The sequence below is a fragment of the Dendrobates tinctorius genome, unplaced genomic scaffold (assembly GCF_039654945.1).
Source record: "Dendrobates tinctorius isolate UK_male_01 unplaced genomic scaffold, ASM3965494v1 ptg000162l, whole genome shotgun sequence".
In the NCBI taxonomy this organism is placed as follows: Eukaryota; Metazoa; Chordata; class Amphibia; order Anura; family Dendrobatidae; genus Dendrobates; species Dendrobates tinctorius.
In genome coordinates, this window is record NW_027361829.1 from 45,579,656 (window position 1) to 45,600,853 (window position 21,198).

The following is a 21,198-nucleotide window of genomic DNA, read 5'->3' on the forward strand; positions in this document are numbered from 1 at the left end:
CTTTACTTGCATCATTCTTCACCGAATAACGGCAATCGCAAAAAAAAAAAAATCTGATTCCCCATTCATTTGTCTCCTCTGATATGATCTAGCATACCAGAGGAGAGAGAAATGTGCTGGACTCTCCGTCTCTGTCCTCCGGCCTTCCTCCTAGAAGAAAATGTCGGGCGCATGCGCAGTTCGCCCACCGAGATCTGCTGGCCGGCATCCGGCAACAATAGTAAATTTTTCCTATTGGTTCATTTTGATCACTGTGATAGACCCTATCCCAGCGATCAAAATAAGAAAAAAATAGCAAATCAACCCCCCCCCCTTTGTCACCCCCTTAGTTAGGTAAAAGTAATCAAATAAAAAAAATTTTTCTCTATTCTTTGCAGTTAGGGTTAGGTTGGGGCTAGTGTTAGGGTTGGGGTTATATCTATGGTTAGGGTTGGGGCTAGGGTTAAGTTTGGGGTTAGAGCTAGGGTTGAGTTGGGGTTACGGTTGTAGTGTTGGGGTTAGGGTTGTGTTGAGGTTAGGGTTGTATTGGGGATACGGTTGTGTTGGGGTTTCAGTTGTGTTGGGGTTAGGGTTGGGATTAGGGTCAGGGGTAGAGCTGTGTTAGGGTTGGAGTTATAATTGGGGGGGTTTCCACTGTTTAGGTACAGCAGGGGGTCTCCAAACGCGACATGGCACCTGCCATTGATTCCAGCCAAGTTTGCATTCAAAAAGTCAAACGGTTCTCAATCCCTTGAGCCCTGACATGCACCCAAACGTGGATTTCTCCCACATACGGAGTATCGATGTACTCTGGAGATATTGCACAACAAATTTTGTGGTCCATTTTCTCCTGGTACCCTTGTGAAAATAAAAATGTTTGGGTCTAAAGTAAATTTTTTGTTAAAAAAGTAAAATGTTGATTTTTTCCTTCCACATTGCTTTAGTTCTCGAGAAGGGTTAATAAACTTCTTGAATGTGGTTTTAAGCACCTTGAGTGGTGCAGTTTTTAGAATGGTGTCACTTTTAGGTATTTTCTGTCATATTGACCCCCAAACTCACTTCAAATGTGATGTGTTCCCTAAAAAAATGGTTTTGCAAATTATGTTGGAAAAATTAGAAAATTAGAAATTGCCTGTTTAACCCTTATAACTTCCTAACTAGAGTTGAGCGACTTTTGGTTTTTTAGGGTCGAGTTTCGTTTCGTGAAACCCGACTTTTCCAAAAGTCGGGTCGAGCAAGATCGTCCGATTATAGGGAAAAGTCGGGGTCGTCCCGAAACACGAAACCCAATGTAAGTCAATGGGGAATAAAAGTCGGCAGTGAGAGAAGGACAGGAAACACACCTACAGTGCCCATTTGAATGCCAAAAGCATCAATTCTTCTTACTTAAGCTTGTCAACCTTAATTAACTTCATAATACAAGTTACGCACTGAAAAATGGGGGTTATTTGGCTACAGACTGTGGGGGGGGAGGGCTGGCTCCAGGTTTTCATGTGCCCTGGGCGAAAGAGTGCCCCTTTAACACATACCACAACTCATCATGCTCCGATACGGCAGAGAAATAGCGGTATAGTACAATGAAAAATACTTCACTTTTTACATCTCATGACGAGGCCCATCTATTTCTCCATACAGAATCATTGGTCCCATATAATGTTTGAAACAGTATATGATGAGCTCCACATAATGCTACAGTATATGTTGGTCCCCATGGATGAAGCTCCACTGTCTTATGGGCCCAAATAATGCTCCAAACATAATGGGCCCCATTTCTAATGCTCTAGTGTATAATGGGCCCTGTAAATGCTGCTCCAGTGTCTGATGTCCACCTTTGGAATGTTCCAGTGTATGGTGGGCCCCATCTATCATTCTCCAGGGTATAGTGCTCCCCAAAAATTGCTGTCCCAACATTGAAAACAATCAAATAAGTCTCCTCGCTAGGGAATCCCTGTACTTGTCTGGACTCCTCGTCGTCCCCATCTTCCATCTCACTGCACAGTATTTCAACTTTGCAAGTGCTGTGATCCTGAGCAAGCAGGGGGGGCCCACTCGTTGGCGACGGCACTGGCACAGGGCCCCTAATAGTACAGTGGTGTGTCTGATGGCGGGTGGGCCGAACCTGCACTTTCATCTGCAGCTTCCTCTTTGTCACCGTGTAAGATGGAACTGTATTTGGGAAGGGTAACCTGAGTTTCATCAGGGTCAGATTGTGGCCGTGTAGCGTGCGAGTGGAATGTAGTGGTCTGGGTCAATGTACCAGCAGATTCATCGAGCAGTGGCTGGGCATCAGTGCACTTGTGTCGCCCCCAGGAGTACGGTCGCCACAGTGGCATTACCTTCTTCCTAGGGAGTGTGATGTCATGCTTGGGAGCAACGAACGATCTCTCTAGCAGGTTAACTGATTGGGCGGCGTTATTCCCACGAGTCATGACCCTCCAAACAGCGTTCAAGAAGGCAAAGTGTTTGTTTTACGTGGGCAGTATGGTTGCAAAGCTGAACCTTAAAGGAATGTCCAGAAGGGCACCACCAGGAGTGGAGCCTACGGTTAAATTCGACTCCACCTGGGAAACCTCAACCATGCCAGCTACAGAACAGATGCACACATTGCAAGCTTACTTCCGTTAACGAACGAGACTACGTCATGCCCCGCGGTCCGAGTCCGGCTTACTAGAGGGACACATGAGGCTCTGGCACATGAGATTGGCCAATAACTGGTGTGTCATGCCCTTACATGTCCGTGGCTGCATGTGCGCTACATTGAAAAGGCCAGCGTTTGTCGCTTACAGGTGCAGATAACCCGCTGAACAACGTTAGTGATGGGGATCACTGATTACAATTATTACCCGCGAACAATGATTTCCCAGTAAGTGCAGGTCAACCGCAGTTCCGGAATAAGGCCTAACCGTCATTCCTGAAAAAATGAAAAACTTACGTGTGCAAACCACAGGTGCTGTAGCTTGCTTAACAGCTCGCCAGCCGTTCTCACGCCCAGTATGGATTACACGTGATTGCACAAAGGTGAGAAAGGGTACCGTATCCCCAGATAACATGTATGGATAGCGTACACATTCAAAATATATGTCTATACATCAGGAGGCAGGCTCAGACGGTGTTAGGCCCAGTATGGATTGCACGTGATTGCACAAAGGTGAGAAAGGGTACCGTATCCCCAGATAACATGTATGGATAGCGTACACATTCAAAATATATGTCTATACATCAGGAGGCAGGCTCAGACGGTGTTAGGCCCAGTATGGATTGCACGTGTTTGCACAAAGGTTAGAAAGGGAACCGTATCCCCAGATAACATGTATGGATAGCGTACAAATTCAAAATATATGTCTATATACATCAGGAGGCAGGCTCAGACGGTGTTAGGCCCAGTATGGATTGCACGTGATTGCACAAAGGTTAGAAAGGGTACCGTATCCCCAGATAACATGTATGGATAGCGTACACATTCAAAATATATGTCTATACATCAGGAGGCAGGCTCAGACGGTGTTAGGCCCAGTATGGATTGCACGTGATTGCACAAAGGTTAGAAAGGGAACCGTATCCCCAGATAACATGTATGGATAGCGTACACATTCAAAATATATGTCTATACATCAGGAGGCAGGCTCAAACGGTGTCAGGCACAGTATGGATTTGACGGCCCAGACTACACAGCGGAGGAGCAGGGAGAGGTAAAGATTGCAAATGCTGGGGCCCTGCCCAAGCAAGGGGGGCCCACTCGTGGGTGTCGGTACTGGCACTGGGCCCCTCATAGTATGGCGGTGTGTCTGACGGCGGGTGTGCACCACCACAGTCAGAGACACTTGATTGCACTATGAGGGACCCTGTGCCAGTGCCCGCGCCCAAGAGTCGGCCTACCCACCTGTCCAGGGCAACGGCACTCGCACGGTGTCGTGCACTAGGTGGTGACCCCGGCCATGGGGGGGGGAGGCAGCACAGTTAGGGAGTTTTAGAAAGTGGCATATGTTGATGTTGGACATTCAGCTGATGCAAAAGGTGAAATAGGTCAAGTCCCAGGAAGAGGTGGACCAAAGCAAGCCATTTTTCTGTCACCCTATGTGTCATCAGAGGAAGTTGGGACAAAATCCTTGGAAACCCATGCGTGGTTCATTTTAATGAAGGTTAGATCATCCACATTTTGGGTTGACAGACGGGTCCTTTTTTCTGTCAGGATTGATCCAGCTGCACTGAAGACTCTTTCCGATAGCACACTTGCAGCTGGGCAAGCGAGCTCCTGTAAGGCATATTGTGCCAATTCAGGCCAGGTGTCCAGTTTAGCGGCCCAATAGTCAAAGGGGAATGACCTGTGTGGGAGAACATCGATATGGGAGGAAAAGTAGTTTGAAACCATAGTTGACAACTGCTGTCTCCTGTCACTTTCCATCGATGCAGTATTACCAGTTGTGTGAGCGGTACTTGAAAAATCAGTCCACAACATTGTCATGAAACCCATGTCTCCAACGCCACTTCTGCTGTGTGCACCACGAACACCTCTGCCAAGCTGACCCCGGCCCGTACGGCTCGTGTGAGAACCATCACCGCTGCTGTGTGCTGGGAATGCCTCAAGCAACCGATTTACCAGAGTTGCTTGTTTATTAGCCAATATTAGGTCAAGGTTCTCCTGTGGCATGATGTTTTGTAATTTGCCTTTATAGCGTGGATCCAGGATGCTGGCCAACCAGTAGTCGTCATCGTTCATCATTTTGGCAATGCGGGGGTCCCTTTTTAGGATCTGCAAGGCATAATCTGACATGTGGGCCAATGTTCCCGGTGTCAATGATGCACTGCGAGTGCTGGTTGGAGGAGCACTTTCTGGCAAATCCACATCCCTCCAGTCACGCAAAAACCCTGTACCAGACCTTGCCACGCCAACATTTTCACTTGCCCCACGAGATGCATCCTCCTCCCCTAAGTAATCATCCCCATCATCCTCCTCCTCCTCCTCCTCTTCCTCCACCTCGTCCAGGTGAGGTCCCTGAGCAGACAATGGCTGAATGTCATCAAGGATTCCCTCCTCCTCTTCCTCCTCATCAACATTGGCTGCAGAAGCCTGCTCCTTAAGGTGCGTCAAAGTTTGCATGAGCAGACGCATAAGTGGGATGCTCATGCTTAGGATGGCGTCGTCTGCGCTTACCAGCCGCGTGCATTTCTCAAAACACTGAAGGACTTTACAGAGGTCTTTCAGCTTCGACCACTGCACACCTGTCAACTCCATGTCTGCTCTCAAAGTGCCTGGCCGTTTATCCTCCCACAAATGCATTATGGCCTGCCTCTGCTCGCATAGCCGCTCCACCATTTGCAGGGTGGAGTTCCACCTTGTTGCAATGTCGATAATGAGGCAGTGGTTTTGGAAGGTGGAGCAATCGCTGCAGCTTCTGCATACGAACGGAGTGTACAGGCGACCGGCGGATGTGCGCGCACAGTCTTCGCACCTTCTGGAGCAGGGCTGTTAACTCCGGATAATTTTTGAGGAAGCACTGCACCACCAGGTTCAAGGTGTGAGCCAAGCAAGGTATGTGGCTGAGTTCTGAAAGGGCTATGGCTGCCACAAAATTACGGCCGTTATCACTAACTACCTTGCCTGCCTCAAGATGTACACTGCCCAGCCATGACTCAGTTTGTCGCTTCAAGTACTCGGCCAGCACCTCGGCGGTGTGTCTGTCGCCCAAACACATCTTCTGCAACACAGCCTGCTGACGCTTTCCACTAGCTGCTCGATAGGGGGACACCTCGTGTGCAACAGTGGCAGCTGCAGATGGAGTGCTCGTACGACTGCGCTCTGTGGACGAGCTTTTGCTTCTGGAGGAGGAGGAGGGTCGAACGCCTACAGCCAACTGTTTCCTATACCGTGGGCTAGGCAGCACTGTCCCACCACCGCTGTCCGCTGTGGACCCTGCATCCACCACATTAACCCAGTGCGCAGTGATGGACACGTAACGGCCCTGGCCATGCCGACTGGACCATGCATCAGTTGTGAGGTGCACTTTTCCGCTCACTGACTGCTTGAGTGCATGGACAATGCTCAAACGAGATTAGTTTGGCAATGTGGGCGTTCAAACCCAGTGTACGCGGATGAGAGACTGAGTACTTTTTTGACCTACTCATAGTGTCTGGGAGGGTGAGCTGGACTTGAGAGCTGCATATGGTGGAAGTAGCGGTGGACAGGGCGGACTGAGAGAGGGTTGATGATGGTGATGGAGTTGTTGTTCTTTCTGATGGCCTAGAATCAGTCTTTCGTTGATATAACAGTGGGATTCCCTGACTGCTGTGGCCTTGCACCGACACCTCAACATTTGCTGCTGTGCTAACCGGTGGGCTTACAGTGGGGGAAACAATGTAGCGTTGCTGACTACCTTCGTTGTGATCAGTTGCACATGTGGCACTTGAGGTTTGGTGTTGTGTCCACGCTTGCAAGTGCATGCTGGTTAAATGTCTAAGCATGCAACTGGTATTCAAATTTTTCAGATTTTTCCCTCGGCTAAAGGTCTTTGCGCACTTCTTACAGATAACCTTGGCCTGATCATGAGGATTTTGTTAAAAAAACTGCCACACTGCACTCTTCCTACTTTGGCAGACATTTTGCGGCCTAGCACACTGTGATCTTTTGACCCTCTGGACAAGCTGTCCAGCAACTCTTTTAATGTTTGGAACCTGTCTTTGGAGTGCTCCGGGCCTGCCAGATAACAGCTGTTGCGATGTCGATGTCTGCTGTGGATGCTCCTCATCTGAGCTATTGGAAGCAGCACCCTCTTCCCCCAATGGATGCCAATCTGGGTCAACAACTGGGTCATCCATCACCTCCTCTTCTATGTCATGTGCACCTTCCTCTGTGTCACCGTGTATGGTGGTATAGTGTGCGGGAAGGGGCACCTGAGTCTCATCAGGGTCAGAATCTGGCTCTGTACACTGCAAGGACAATGTAGTGTTCTGAGTGAATGTACCAGCAGAATCATCCATCAGCGGCTGTGCATCAGTGCACTCCATGTCAGATTCATCTTGGCCTGGGTAATTCACCATTTCACTTGATAATCCAGGCATGGTATGTGAAAACAGCTCCATGGAGTAATCAGTAGTATGGCCTGCGTCATCCTTCAATCTTGGTTGGGGTGAAGGACACAAGGAAAGGTGTGGTTCATGAACATGAGCCTCCAATGACGACTCAGTGCTTTTACTTTTTACAACTGAAGAAGAGGAGGCGATAGAGCTGGAGGCTGAGTCAGCAATGTAAGACAAAACTTTTTCCTGATGCTCTGGCTTTAAAAGCGGTTTGCCAACTCCTAGAAAACTAAGCGTTCGAGGCCTTATGTAGCCAGACGATGATGCAGGCTCAACACCTCCTGCATTCGGTCCTAGTTTGCTCTTGCCACTACCATCAGATCCACCACCAACACCATCATTACCAGCTGCCAACACCCGCCAAATTCCACGGCCTCTTCCACCAGCCTTCCTCATTTTTGGTAGAAATGTAGACAAAATCCAACAAACTATATAGTAATGTAAAACAAGGTACAAGGTGTCTATAGGACAGGGGAGATTTTGAATTTCTGCAGACACTTGTGGACACTGGACACTTTTGGATTGTGTGAGGCCCACTGAATATCTGAGCGCTCTGTCACAGGCTCGATGGCACAGCTGTGACCAAAATGACTAGAGGATAAGGGAGATTTTGAATTTCTGCACACACTTGTGGACACTGGACACTTTTGGATTGTGTGAGGCCCACTGAATATCTGAGCACTCTGTCACAGGCTCGATGGCACAGCTGTGACCAAAGTGGCTAGAGGATAAGGGAGATTTTGAATTTCTGCACACACTTGTGGACACTGGACACTTTTGGATTGTGTGAGGCCCACTGAATATCTGAGCGCTCTGTCACAGGCTCGATGGCACAGCTGTGACCAAAGTGACTAGAGGATAAGGGAGATTTTGAATTTCTGCACACACTTGTGGACACTGGACACTTTTGGATTGTGTGAGGCCCACTGAATATCTGAGCGCTCTGTCACAGGCTCGATGGCACAGCTGTGACCAAAATGACTAGAGGATAAGGGAGATTTTGAATTTCTGCACACACTTGTGGACACTGGACACTTTTGGATTGTGTGAGGCCCACTGAATATCTGAGCGCTCTGTCACAGGCTCGATGGCACAGCTGTGACCAAAGTGACTAGAGGATAAGGGAGATTTTGAATTTCTGCACACACTTGTGGACACTGGACACTTTTGGATTGTGTGAGGCCCACTGAATATCTGAGCGCTCTGTCACAGGCTCGATGGCACAGCTGTGACCAAAATGACTAGAGGATAAGGGAGATTTTGAATTTCTGCACACACTTGTGGACACTGGACACTTTTGGATTGTGTGAGGCCCACTGAATATCTGAGCGCTCTGTCACAGGCTCGATGGCACAGCTGTGACCAAAGTGACTAGAGGATAAGGGAGATTTTGAATTTCTGCACACACTTGTGGACACTGGACACTTATGGATTGTGTGAGGCCCACTGAATATCTGAGCGCTCTGTCACAGGCTCGATGGCACAGCTGTGACCAAAGTGACTAGAGGATAAGGGAGATTTTGAATTTCTGCACACACTTGTGGACACTGGACACTTTTGGATTGTGTGAGGCCCACTGAATATCTGAGCGCTCTGTCACAGGCTCGATGGCACAGCTGTGACCAAAGTGACTAGAGGATAAGGGAGATTTTGAATTTCTGCACACACTTGTGGACACTGGACACTTATGGATTGTGTGAGGCCCACTGAATATCACAGCGCTATGTCACAGGCAGAAATTGGCTAGTGTATCACAAACTACAAGGTGTATGTAGAATTGGGCAGAATAGGAATCTCCCTAGAGTGCAGGTCTGTAAGAACGGAACATGTCCTCGTTTTATTCTCACAGAGTGACACACTGATAGCTTCACTGTGGCTGTGATAACAGCCGTTACACGGTACTGTGTGAGGAGCGTACACCGCTGTATGGTGTGAAAAAATGCACGCTCAGTACCTCAGCAGAACAAAAAAAAAAAATTGGGATTGCTTTTAAAAAAGCAGTTTGCGGAGCAGTGGGTAAACAGCAATGCAGGAATGTCAGGAAGCCTTAGAAGGCAGCCCAACAACCAACACCACTGATACACCACTATATAGCCTCCCCTTGCACTGCACACACAGTGACTGGTGTGTTGTACAGGCAAAATCGCTAGCAGCAGAAGCAGTTTTTGGTGTCTTCTTCCTTGCCTAACGCTCTCCCTACAAAATCAGCAGCAGCAGCAGCTCTCTCTATTCTGATATCAGCATGAGTAACATGGCGGTCGGCGTGCACGCCCTTTTATACCCCCTGTGACGCCCCCCAAAGCAAGCCAATCACTTGCATGCCCTTCTGAAAGATGGTGGTGACCCGTGCCTATGTCATCACGTTGCCCACAGTGTCCGTGGATCCTGATTGGCTGAAAAAGAGCGCAAAACAAACTTTTGAAACGCGACTTTGGCTCGTAAGTCGCCGACCTCGTGGCCGACCTCATCCTAGGGTCGGGTTTCGTTTCATGAAACCCGACTTTGCCAAAAGTTTCGCTCAACTCTAGTCAGCACTATACTTGGAGAATTCCCTGCAAGTTGGACTAAAGTAAATGATGCTATAGTGATGCCAGTGTTGACATTTCCCCAATTGGTAGCACAGGAAGAAGTGACTCAAGAAAATCCTGAGGATCAGGAAAATCAGGCAGCAGATGCCACACCAGCAGTGGAGCCAGAGAACCCTCGCCCTGCTCGTGAACCTGTTGTGCCCATGGTGAGTCTAAGAGTTCCTAGACAATCTAGTATCCCTGTGCCATGCAGAAGCATCAGTAGTGTATCCAGTGCATTACACACTACAAGGGCAGTCCACAGCTCATCCTATATTGCACATGCCCTGCACTTTCCCTTAGAAGACGCTCTTGTCTGGGCAGGAGTCTAGGGATCAGATGATGGTTAGTTTTTGAGGGATTTGACAGGGTATTGTCTTCCTATCGCTACCTCCCTGTGTGTACACAGAGTATCCCTGTAGACTCCTGGCCGTCTGCAAAAACCGGTGAGATCGTTCCTATTTTATATATCTCACCTTCTAGTATTTTGTGGCTATAAACCTCCTTTTGGTTTAGCCAAACACAATAGATATATATGCAATTGGTTATGGCATTGTGTGCTAACTATTAAATGCTGTATCCTGTTCATAAATTGTTGCCTGACATGATACATTAGCAACGTTTTATACCCTGATTGATGCGTTTGGATGTTCCCATCTTCTCTTAGGGATTACCCATTTATTGGCATCCTTTTAATCACTATTGGTGACATTATTGTCTTGGTCATTAAGGACAAAATTATCTCAGTCACTAAGGGGTTAATCAGTATAACGGCAGCAACCTGACACTGTCTGCAGGTTACTATGCACAATCCCGATGTATGGTTTCCTTTAAAAGGAATCTGTCATCAGATTTATTTATATGCGCATGTAGATTTTTCAAAGACAAGTCCAGCAGTAACTTTCCATGACCAGTCAGTTCCTCTATTACTGAGAAATCAGCATTGAAATTGATATCCAAATGATGCAGTCAAACAGGATGAGTTGGCACTGGGAAGGGAATAGATCTGGAGTGACAGGGGCTTCAGATTTTCTGCCTCATTTGCATATTAATTTAAATGCTGATTTCTCAGTAATGGAGGAACAGACTGGTCATGTAAAAGCATTGCTGGACTTGTCTTTGAAAGAGCTACATGTGCATATAAATAATTTGGGGGATAACCCAGGATACAATAAAAACAATAGTGTCAGATACATCATAATGTACACAGACCTGACAAAGTACATGTACACTCAAAACAGATGCTACCTTGTCTACTACCTACCGGAGCGAGCTGCCCCCTCCCCACCCCCCAGCAGCATAAGCAGATGCCGTCATGACAGTGGGTTGGAGGGGGTGGGAGAAGGTTTCAGTGGGGTGGAGTATGTAAATTAATGGGGGTACTTTAGGTCGGGTTATGTGGGAGGTTACCTCAGTTCCTGCTCCGGGGTCATCACGAACGGTCCCACACGCCCGGTCTGGTGATCTTTGGGGGGGGGATTTCGGCAGTGGTTTGTCGGATCCCAAGGGTTTAAGTGGACAGTGGAACCCAGTAAGGGTATTGGTGCTCTCAAGCCAGTGGGGTAACGGCTGGGAGAAATTTAAGGTTTTGTCATTTTCTACAATATTTGTTGGTACGGTTGACCACCGGATTTTGGGAGCTTCAAGGACCCTCCCAATGTTATTTATATTACTGTTAAATATTTGTGTATGTTATTTAAATAAAGGCTGCTGTGGCCATTACTATCCAATTTTTGATGCCCTTGTCTTAATTTTGGGTGGGGTTGAGTGGTTTTTGGTGGGGAAGATATCCTAAGGGGTAAGAGCCCACTGGAACATCGACAATGCCAATGTCATGCAAACAAAACAAGTTCAGAAACATTTAGAAATAACAATACTAATATTTTAACTCAGGAAGAGTTCTGAAATCAATATTTTGTGGAATAACCATGATTTTTAAAAACAGCTTTCATGCGGTATTGGCATGCTTTCCACCAGTCTTTCACAATGCTTCTGGATCAAAAATTTAGGCAGTCCTTCTTTGTTTGATTACTTGTGACTATCCATCATCCCCTTTATTACATTCCAGAGGTTTTCAATGGGGTTCAGGTCTGGAGAATGGGCTGCCCATGACATATATATATATATACACACACACACACACACACACACACACACACACACATTTGGCACGGGATATCCGGAACTTTTTTTTTTTTAAAAAGGCATGTAGTTGCTAACAGAGGCAACTACTTGTCTGTTGTACCCGGCGCCAGTCATCGACCGCTCCTGCCAGAGATTTAGCGGCTTCCTGTCAACAGAGCAGCAGTTCCTCTTACTGTTGACAGGACGGGACTACTGGTGTCATGCTGATTAACAGATGGCTCTCCACTACCTAATTGGGGGAAGATGGCTGTTAATCAGCATGACACCAGTAGTCCCGTCCTGTCAACAGTAAAAGGAACTGCTGCTCTGTTGACAAGGAGCAGAGGAATCTCTGTCAGGAGTGCAACAGACAAGTAGTTGCCTCTGTTAGCAACTACACGTGCTTTTTTAAAGTCCCAGATATCCCCTTTGAGTTATACCAAATTGGGATCTCTTATCTGTTTGTTAATTTTTTCTTTCACAATGTGTACATTTTTAATTATGATAGGAAATTAGACAAAGTAAAAGAAAAAAATATGCGAAAGAACACAGATTCCATGGATATTTTACCTGCTCAAAATGAAGCCAATGGTCTTAGTGTTGTACGTTGTTGTATTATACACTGATCATTTATGATATACTGATATATAATGTAAATCTAGGAAAACTTTTACCTATTTCATGTCTAAGCATCCCTTCCAGCCACTGCTCTCTTGCAGTGGACATATTGATAGTCAGTGTTGGTCGACCATTTACGACGGTCATAGAAGCCCGAGAAAGCAAATCATCTGTAAGGTGCACAACAATCTGAAACATATAGATCAACATGATCATTTTAGGGACTTGTAGTAACAGAATTACCATTATTGTCAGACATACTTTTCTTACATAAATATGGAACATGTGTTGCTTATATGGAGCAGGTGATTGTAGGAATAAAGGTAGATGAGCTTAGAGAGGGGATATTCACGTAAGGGACACCTGTTCTCTTCGCTCACTGACAAGTAAAGCTATTGTTCCAGGAGATGCAAAAATACAGTGGTCCATCAAAACTGACTCCAAGGTGAATATGTAAGGGGGAATTCGTCAGACGTCTGCCCCAAAACATCACCTTACGAAGGGGTCTGTTATGAATGGGTCACCGAGGAGGAGAGCAGGTCCAGGCTAAGCCACAGAAAACCAGAGAGGTTGGTACCTAAGCGGATTGCAGACCCCTGATCCTATCCACACAACTAGCAGTAGCCGTGGAGCGTACCTACAGTACGTTGATCCTAGACGCCTCGGCACAGCCGGAGAGCTAACTAAGCCTAAAGCAAGAAAGGGGAAATCTAAACTGCCCCAGAGCAGACCCCAAAGGAATAGATAGCCCCCAAACATATATTGTCGGTGAGACAAGATGAAAACACAAACACAGGCAGGAAAATAGACTGAGCAAATGATGGGGCCCACACTGACTAGACAGGACAGGAAAGGAAAGACACTGTCTGCAATCACGCAAAAAACCCTGCAAAAAGTCCAACACGTCTGATGCAAAAAACACTGAAGTCACACGACTTCGCCCCCCACTATATCAGCATTCTGGTATATTCTGAAAGCAGAGCAAAAAGAGACCAATCTAACAGGGAATAAAACAAACTGGCACAAGCAGTAACATATGGGCGGTGATTCAGCACAGCCCCAGCCGGAACTGGCTGACCCGTACCAAGAAGAGATAGACAAAACCAGATCAAATGCAAACAGAATAGCAAATCAACCACTTAGCTGAACATGCAGGGACAGAGCTGGAGAAATCAGACCTCAGGAGGAACAGGAAGCAAATCACCAGCAGGGATAGAGGGAGTCGGCTGTCTTAAATCCCAATCTGAAACCCCAGATCTCCAATCGTCTTCCTCATTATCAAGTGGCAAGCCTCTGTCAATCAGATCGGCTCCATTACCTCCAGTAACCACCAGAGGGAGCTCAGAAAGAGAATTCGCAACCCCTCTGTCGATCTGATCAGCTCCACTACCTTCAGTAATAACCAGAGGGAGGCCAGAAAGCGAATTCACAACAGGGGTCCCTGGGTGTGTGCATGCGGTTGTTTTTCTGTTGCGGACACCTCAAAGTTTAGTTCTGGCACCATTTGTGAGGCACCAGACCCCTTTAATTTCACGATGAAGAAACAGACAGGTTTTCAAAATAAAGTCTTGTTTACTGAAGGTAAAACATATATACAAGGGGTTGCTGGTACAATTCTTTACTTTCTCTTCTGCACAATACAGAGGCACAATCTTCATGGTAACATTATTTGTGGGAGATATTACAGAGGCATAACAGGTTACAATGACGGCCTCCATCTTCCTGATACAGGGACACACAGGTCAATGTGTTACACTGTACCCACTGTACCCTAGCTGCTCTCTTGTGAAAAGTGTAGGGGAGCTTGCACTAGGTGACACCTTACAGACGTGCCCCAGCCTGACTGACCTTGTATTCTTTCACTGATGATCTCCAGGTCTGGCTATCACTGAGACTTTGTTAAGTCTCAACTGCCTCCTAAAACTAGGAACTCACACACTGGTCCCCATTACTCCTCCCCAACTATGAACCGGCCCTACAGTTAACCTTGTCACACCCAACTAACAGTAACTGCAGCCTCAGGAGAAAAAAACATGCTATAAAATACAATTTTCACACTATAAAGCAACAGGGGTCTTCAGAGGAATGTTTCGTCATCTTCTCCACCTTTACATGTGTCTTGCAACAGAGCTACCATAAAAATGAGTGCACTATTTCTTGAGGAAACAAGTTGTTCTTGAATCAACAAGTGTGATAATCACTCACCTCACCCAGGCATCCTTCTTTTTCCATGTATTTTCTAACTTGATGCCATATTCGACTCTTTGGAAGAAGATATCCTCCAGTGGCCTGCTCAAATTTTTCATAGCTGCCATATTTCTCAAGTGCCTTTAGCATGATATTAACAGCCTACAAAAGACAACAAAGGGAGAGCAAAGGAACTTATTTGTTTGTTTGTTTTTCTGGCCTCAAATTAACCGTGCACAATGCTTCGGGGTGTTTAGTTACCACACAATCCATGGAAAAGCAATAATCCTGTATGTATTACTGTTACTGCACCAGTTATTTGTTGTATGGTTTATCAATTAGTGCTGTAAAAAATAAACCAAAAAGAACCCTTTAACAAGCCTTCCAACATGACCAGGGACAAATGCATAGCCATAAACGCATTTACAGAGCCTGTAAAACTCCATACTCAGCTGTTCTCTTTAACCCCTTAATGACTGGAGCTTTTTTGGTTTTTCGTTTTCATTTTTTACTCCCCTTCTTTCCAGAGCCATAACTTTTTTTATTTTTCCATCACTATGGCCATGCGAGGGCTTATTTTTTTGCTGTACGACTTGTACTTTTGAACGATACCATTGGTTTTATCATGTCGTGTAACAGAAAATGGGAAAAAAATTCCAAGTGCGGTGAAATTGAAAAAAAAGTGCAATCCCACACTTGCTTTTTGTTTGGCTTTTTGCTAGTTTCACTAAATTCTAAATCTGACCAGCCTTTATGATTCTCCAGGTCATTACAAGTTCATAGATAGCAAACATGTCTAGGTTCTTTTTTATCTAAGTGGTGAAAAAAAATTCCAAAGTTTGCTAAAAAAAAAATTACATTTTAAATTGTGCCATTTTTTGAGACACGTAGTGTCTCCATTTTTCGTGATGTCAAGTTGGGCAAGGACTTATTTTTTTGTGCTGAGCTGACGTTTTTATTGATACTATTTTTGTGCAGATATGATCTTTTGATCGCCCGTTATTGCATTTTAATGCAATGTCGCGGCAACCAAAAAAGCATAATTCTGGCGTTTTGATTTTTTTTCGCTACATCGTTTAGCGATCAGGTTAATAATTTTTTATTGATAGATCGGGCGATTCTGAACGCGGCAATACCAAATATGTCTGTTTGATTTTATTCTTATTGTTTAATTTTGAATGGAGTGAAAGGGGGGTAATTTAAACCTTCACTTTTTTTATTTTTTTCACAGTTTTAAAAGCATTTTTTAAAAACTTTTGGCATGCTTCAATAGCCTCCATGCGAGGCTAGAAGCTGCCATAGCTTGATCGGCTCTGCTACATAGAGGTGATGCTCAGATCGCCTCTATGTAGCAGAATGACACCATTACTACGAGCGCCATATGAGCCATTTAAATGCTGCTGTCAGCGTTTAACAGCGGCATTTAACTAGTCAATAGGCGATTCCACCCGCGACTATTGTGGGCACATGTCAGCTGTTCAAAACAGCTGACATGTCCCGGTTTTGATGCGGGCTCACTGCCGGAGCCATCATCAAAGTGATCAAAGTGGGGGATACTGCCAGCTGGCATACTATTCCGTCAGCTGGCAGTAAGGAGTTAAGGTTATGCTCCCACGACTGTATATTCAGACTGATTGTCCTTAGAATAAACTGAGCGCTCAGACCAACTTTATTCAATAGGACTGTTTAGACAGTGTTTCATTTTTTTTTTTTTTTTTTACAAAGACCAAAAGGTGCACACAAAAAAACCAGGCACTAGTCATTTTCTTATTTCTGATGAGACCCACCTATTTGAGTTTATGGATTTTTTACAGATACATTGCCATTATTAATCCCAGCAACAAAGCACACAGATGAACGGCAGACTAGGGCACACAAATCACCACATTAACAGACGGAGCTTTTTATCTGAAGTATTGCGGTACATAGTTCATTAAAAAAAAACGGAGGTGTTTGCATGAAGAAACATGAATATTTCAATGTATCATAAAAAAGAAGAAAAATGCAGCACTCACCAATAGAGCTGAAAAACTGTGCGTTTTTATTTCACATGAATTCCATCAACAGGTATATGGACATGCAGGACGTTAGAGGAATGCTAGGGGAGGGAGGTGCCGGACAATGGCCGTTTCGCAATTGCTCGCTTCTACGGGTCCAGGTGATTGCCATAGGAAACTGTCTTTAGTCTTGTAAATTTTATTCATTGCTGATGTATAAAATGAATGCAATACAGATGGCACAAAGATGACAAAATAGATAACAAATCATTCTTTTTTTACTGAAAATTTTTTACATTTTTTATACTCTTGTGAGAACTTAGCTTAAAGGCGCAGTCTGAAACTAAATGTTATTTTACTCCTAAATCTCTATCTATTTAAAGTGGTAATCTAATCTTTTTTCTAATATATTGTAATAAAATATTGCTTATCCTTCCTCACTATTCTATCTAACTGAATTATTTTTTTCTATTACTTACTCTTTGATGATATTTCATTTGAGAATTGCAGTGCATGGTGAGGCACTCAAACAAGAAGTCATCAGTGTCACAATTCGACTGACGAGTGACCTGGGGGCACCTTTCCTGGTCCTAACACTAGGGGGCGCCCTAACTCGCCCTGTTCTCCGGGATACTTCAGACTGTGAAGATGGCGGGGCCCTATCTCCTACAACAGCCCTACCTCTGTCCCCTTTCCTCACCTGGGGAAGAGAGGTGCTACTGTGTACCGCAGTACACCAACCCGAAAGACAGGGGGACAAAGACAAGGGTACAAAGAAAACTCCACACACAGAAAATAAACACTCACATATTACAGAAGTATTCACCGGGGTGTGCAGGAAGGGGAAGAAAGTAAGATGTGAAAGGATGAAGCATTTCCAAGCATACAAACCAAGCAACAGTTGCAAATAAACTCCTCCAGCTGTCCAAAACACCAGCTTCTCCCACTCCAGATCTATGTAGCAAATGCTAACTCAGACAAGGACCTGGTAATCAAGCCTAGCTTTTATAGGGGGGAGGAGTGGCTAACCAAGCACAGCTGAATGCAAGAATTTCCCGCATGGCAGATTAACCCTTGTTCTGCAGAAAGAAACAAACACGTTTATTAAAAGTGCTTCATCTCAGCGGCGGAGCAGGAGCCAACAGACGCTGAGGTCTTCTGGCTCCACTCTTTTGTGGTACCCCCGTGACACAGAGGCTCCCTCCTTGAAAGTATGCGGCATCAGTGACTTCCACTTCAGGGACTGGACTAGTCCCTGCCCTGAGTATACGTGGAATGTCAATTGTGACAGATACTCAGTAAGATCTTGTCAAAATAAACTGTTCTCATTGCACAGTGACAATACTTTCTCACACCGGCTCTGATCATATGATATAATGAGCTGGTAACAGAGCGCACTGTCATTGCAAAATGTAAGTAAAGAACAAGCAAGTCCTGCAAATGATGTCATTTTTAATTAAAGTATATTAGAAAAAATATTACCATAGATTATGACATTAAGTAGAAAGAGATTTAGGAGTAAAATAAAATTTAGTTTCAGACCACCCCTTTAAAGAAAACCAGTAGTTTACCGATGTTGCCTCAAGGGTGTTGCACTCAGTCAGCAAGACTATACACTGATGAGTAGTGTTGAGCATTCCGATACCGCAAGTATCAGGTATCGGCCGATATTAGCTGTATCGGAATTCCGATACTTAGTTCCGATACTTTTTTCATATCGAATACCGGAATCGGAAGTTCCCATAATGCTAGGAGCCTGCTCGATTTGATTCAGCCAATGGGGATCCTCAGAAGTGTGGGCACATCCTGTTAGGCATGTAGGCATGTTAACTACTGGCATGGCTGTGATTGGCTGCTGAAATGATGTCATGATGCACTATAAAAACCGCTGCAGCCGCCATTTCTGGTCACTCTGCTGTGAATTCAGTTAGGGACAGGCTGCTGTTGAAGACTGTGAGGGACAGTTTAGAAATAGCGATCATCAAAAATATCTATTGCTCTACCCAGGCTACATAATCCACCACTGTAGCATTTTTGTAGCCCAGCAGCGCTGTTTTAATAGCTGTCTGCAAGGGCTGTGTGAGTGCAGACCCACGCTGTGTAGTGTGTCCTGCAGGCACGTCTGCTTGTAGGCCGCCCAGCGTGTGCCTAATACACATTTTTCTTTTATTGCTGCTTTTTTTTTCTCCTGTAAAGTGTGCTTCCATACGTATCCTTATACGTTGGTTGCAAACACTAAAAGAGTGGACAGCGGAGCCTTTCAGCAGCCTTTCAGTGCTATAGCCCATTTCTTTGCACTGTTTTTGGCTGTCTGATAGGTCTCTATGTGTGTGAGTGCAGCTCACGTTGCAGTGTGTTCTACAGCCACCGCTGGTTGTAGTCCGCTCAGCGTGCGTCACTGCCTCATACACAGTCCTTTTTTTTTTATTTATAGCAGCAAATTTGTCCAGATTTTTGCTCCTATATTAGTGTGCTTCCATCTGCATCCATTGACATTGGTTGGTTGCAAACACTATATAGGATTAGATAGAGGAGCCTATTTGCTGGCTTGTGCCCTTCAGGGCCAGCCAGACTAGTATCACCCTATTTTTGGAGTCTCGTCGATTGCATTGTAGGTTAACTTCCTGCATTGTAATCGCTCCAAAAAGTTTGTGATACTATAGCTTTCAAACTTTGGTCACATCCTTTTCTTTTCCCCCCCAAAAAAATAAAAAAAAGGAAGTACAGTTCACCCAACACTCCACTTTAGAGTTGTGTAGGCCAAATTAGATCATATTAAAGTGTAGTACACAAACTCTTGTCAAAATTAGTGTTTCTTATACTGGTTAGCAGGTGTTCAGGAATAAGAACACTAAGCCCCCCTTTTTTACTTTTCTGCCTATCTTTATCAGTCTACCAAGATGAAGAAGGCAGGGAGTAAGGCAAGTGGTCGTGGCTGTGGAGTTTCAGCAGGGAGAGGACGTGGGGATTCAGCAGGGAGAGGACGTGGGGATTCGGTGCCTGCTGCGGCGACCAGTGACCCGGCATTCCCCACTTTTACCAGGCAACAGTCCTTCATGCGCAGCTTTGTAGGACCTCGCCGTACCCCACTGCTGCGTGACGAACAAATTGAAGCCGTTGTCAGATGGATGGCAGCTAACGCATCCACTTCAATGACCTCCGCATCCTCTCGGGGCCAGAGCACTGAAGAGCAACCATCTGTCTCTTCACCACCTGCCAAATTGCCAGGCAGTCTGAGAGCCCTGGACAGGAGCCATCTCAATCTTTACTTCTGTTCTCAGAATCTGTTGGCTTGGAAAGAGATGGCCAGCCAAGCAGCATTCTAGAGCGTGAAGAAGAGGGAGTATGCAGTGATGCGCAACTGCTTTGTACCTCTGAATCTGAAGAGGCGGGTGGGCCAGTGCCTATTGTCAGCACACCTCAGTACTCATCTGATGATGATGAGACTCAGTTGCCAATTTCTGGTGCGTGCGGTGCTGGCGAGACAATCCAGAACCAGCCGGTGCTTGAAGAGGGGAGTGTAGATGATGAGGTCCTTGACCCATCATGGCGTCAGCCACAGGAAGGTGGTGGGAGCAGCTCTGAGGAAGAGATTCCCCGAATGGCAAAAACAGGAGGGAGAGGGCGGGGGCAGACTTGCTTGCCTGTAGCCTCCACTTTGGCACCCCTGAGGAGCAATCCTCTTCCAAAACACAAAACGGGCGCTCCCAGGACTTACAGTGCGTGGTCTTTTTTTGACACAGTTGCAGATGACATTTGCTTTGTCAAATGCAAGCTGTGTCATCAGAAAGTTAAACGAGGGAAAAATGTGAGCAACCTCAATACCACAAATATGTGGAAACATGTGCGTACCAAGCACGAGGTGGAGTTACACAGACACACTGAAGATGTAGGCCAACCTTCAGCAACACCTACCACCTCTTCAGCTCGTGTTGGGGCCTCTTCCTCCAGCTCACACACAGTCGGTTCGGCTTCCTCAATGGAACGCCATGGAAGAACCTCTGCCACTGTTATCCAGAGACCCAGTGAAATTCCACCCACTGAACCACGTTCTCAGTCATCATCACACTCCCAGGCCACTCACCAGCAATCGGTAGCACAGGCATGGGAGAAAAAGCGTCCATACTCGGCAAACCATCCCCGAGCACTGGCTCTGAATGCCGGTATTGCCAAACTACTGGCCCTTGAGATGCTGTCATTCAGGCTGGTGGAGACTGACACCTTCTGGAACTTGATGTCATTGGCAGTTCCACAATACAATGTGCCCAGCCGCTTTTATTTCAGCAGGCAAGCCGTCCCTGCCCTGCAAAAGCATGTGGAGGGAAAAATTAAAAATGCGCTACTAAACGCCGTCAGTAGCAAGGTCCACCTGACCACCGATGCGTGGACCAGTAGCCATGGACAGGGACGATACCTTTCCCTCACTGCCCATTGGGTCAATGTTGTGGAGCTGGGTACAGATATGGAGAGTGGCTCTGTACGTATTCTGCCAACTCCAAGGATTGCGGAAATGCAGTCTGTACATATTCAGTCCTCCTCCTACTCTAGTTCCTCGGAATCAGCACTGCATGAGCCTGTTAGGACAGATATGAGCACAGGTGTGGCCAAACGTCAACAGGCCGTACTTAAATTAATTTCTTTGGGGAATCGGA

General features: G+C 45.9%; 1 protein-coding gene across 5 annotated transcripts in view; it reads right to left on the reverse strand.

Moving 5' to 3' along the window:
- The window catches only part of MATCAP2 (microtubule associated tyrosine carboxypeptidase 2), a 138,855-nt gene that overhangs the window by 52,793 nt on the left and 64,864 nt on the right, over positions 1-21,198 (reverse strand). For 4 of the 5 annotated variants that reach the window (XM_073549994.1, XM_073549995.1, XM_073549993.1 and 1 more), the window contains 2 exons: positions 14,568-14,711; positions 12,419-12,551 (listed from right to left, as the gene is read on the reverse strand). In XM_073549994.1, the coding sequence (XP_073406095.1) occupies positions 12,419-12,551; positions 14,568-14,711 (277 nt within the window). Of the gene's footprint in view, positions 1-12,418; positions 12,552-14,567; positions 14,712-16,564; positions 17,968-21,198 lie in introns of those variants that run through there. The other variant, XM_073549997.1, reaches the window with a different exon arrangement.